The 1,207-nt window shown below is 50.1% G+C and overlaps 1 protein-coding gene across 1 annotated transcript; it reads left to right on the top strand.

The window, feature by feature from the left end:
- Nucleotides 1-480: 480 nt before the first annotated feature.
- MSX2 (msh homeobox 2) lies at nt 481-1,182 on the top strand (the record flags this gene model as incomplete). The annotated part of the gene is made up of 1 exon (XM_010139109.1): nt 481-1,182. A coding segment is annotated over one exon (438 nt), but the record flags the coding sequence as incomplete, so codon positions are not given.
- Between the last annotated feature and the right edge of the window lie 25 nt (nt 1,183-1,207).

Genomic DNA, 1,207 nt, shown 5'->3' with positions numbered 1-1,207 from the left:
CTTGTTGCTCTTGGCGAAGACATCCTGGAGCACAGCTGGGCCGGGCTTCTCTCTTGCACCACTGTCCTTTTATGAATCTCCTGCTTTTGCATATATGTTTGTCCTGTGCTTTCCTGGACTAACTCCTGTAGTTTGGCGGCTAACAAGATAGCTGATTTGTGTGCTCTGGACCCCTAAAATGGGAACTCCTAAAGCTATCTGCTGCGTGTGTATCTGCAAACTCTTTGTACTCTGTTTTTCTACAAGCAGTCCTTTCGAAATCACTGAGGCAAAATTCCGCTTCCCGGGACACCTGCTGAAGTCCTGTGAACATAAGCTTGGCCAGAAAAAGATTTCCAGAGCCACCTGCCTCCCTGTTTTGAGGGTATCACCTGGCAGGATGCTCTCTTCACATACCCGTCCCTTCCCGCTCCAGACTTCTCAAGTGCGACATCTCTCCAGAGCACCCAAGTCTCCCTGCTTTTGTGATAACTGGCCTTTCCCTTCCTTACAGGACACCTGAGCCCCACCGCCTGCACCCTGAGGAAGCACAAGACGAATAGGAAGCCCCGAACCCCGTTCACCACTTCCCAGCTCCTGGCTCTGGAGCGCAAGTTCCGCCAAAAGCAGTATCTGTCCATCGCCGAGAGAGCCGAGTTCTCCAGCTCCCTCAACCTCACAGAGACCCAGGTCAAAATCTGGTTCCAGAATCGGAGGGCCAAGGCCAAGAGACTGCAGGAGGCTGAGCTAGAGAAGCTTAAAATGGCAGCGAAGCCCATGTTGCCGTCGGGGTTCAGTCTCCCTTTCCCCATCAACTCTCCCATCCAGGCTGCCTCACTGTATGGAACATCCTACCCTTTTCACAGACCTGTGCTTCCTATCCCGCCTGTTGGACTCTATGCTACTCCCGTTGGATATAGCATGTACCACTTATCCTAAGAAGATCAGACAGACAAATCGACAATAAGACAGACTTCCTGGTGGATCACGTCCAACCCTGAGAAGGCAGGACCCCAACCAGTACTGGCCGTTCTTTCTGCACGCTTCTATCTGCCTTCCTGAGTATACAGGAGTTTGCATTACCAAAGCAAGGCACCCTGTATGCATTGGGTTGGGCATCTTCTGAGGGTGCTCTGAGCACTCAGAGTCTGATCCTCAAAGAAAAAAAAATGTAAAAAAAAAAAAAAAAAAAAAAAAAAAGGAACTTTTAGCACAAAAGGAGCTTTTC

Source organism: Buceros rhinoceros, unplaced genomic scaffold (genome assembly GCF_000710305.1).
Source record: "Buceros rhinoceros silvestris isolate BGI_N320 unplaced genomic scaffold, ASM71030v1 scaffold33956, whole genome shotgun sequence".
NCBI classification, from domain to species: Eukaryota; Metazoa; Chordata; class Aves; order Bucerotiformes; family Bucerotidae; genus Buceros; species Buceros rhinoceros.
The sequence above is the reverse complement of the archived record's forward strand: the minus strand, read 5'-3'. Positions and strand labels throughout refer to the sequence as shown.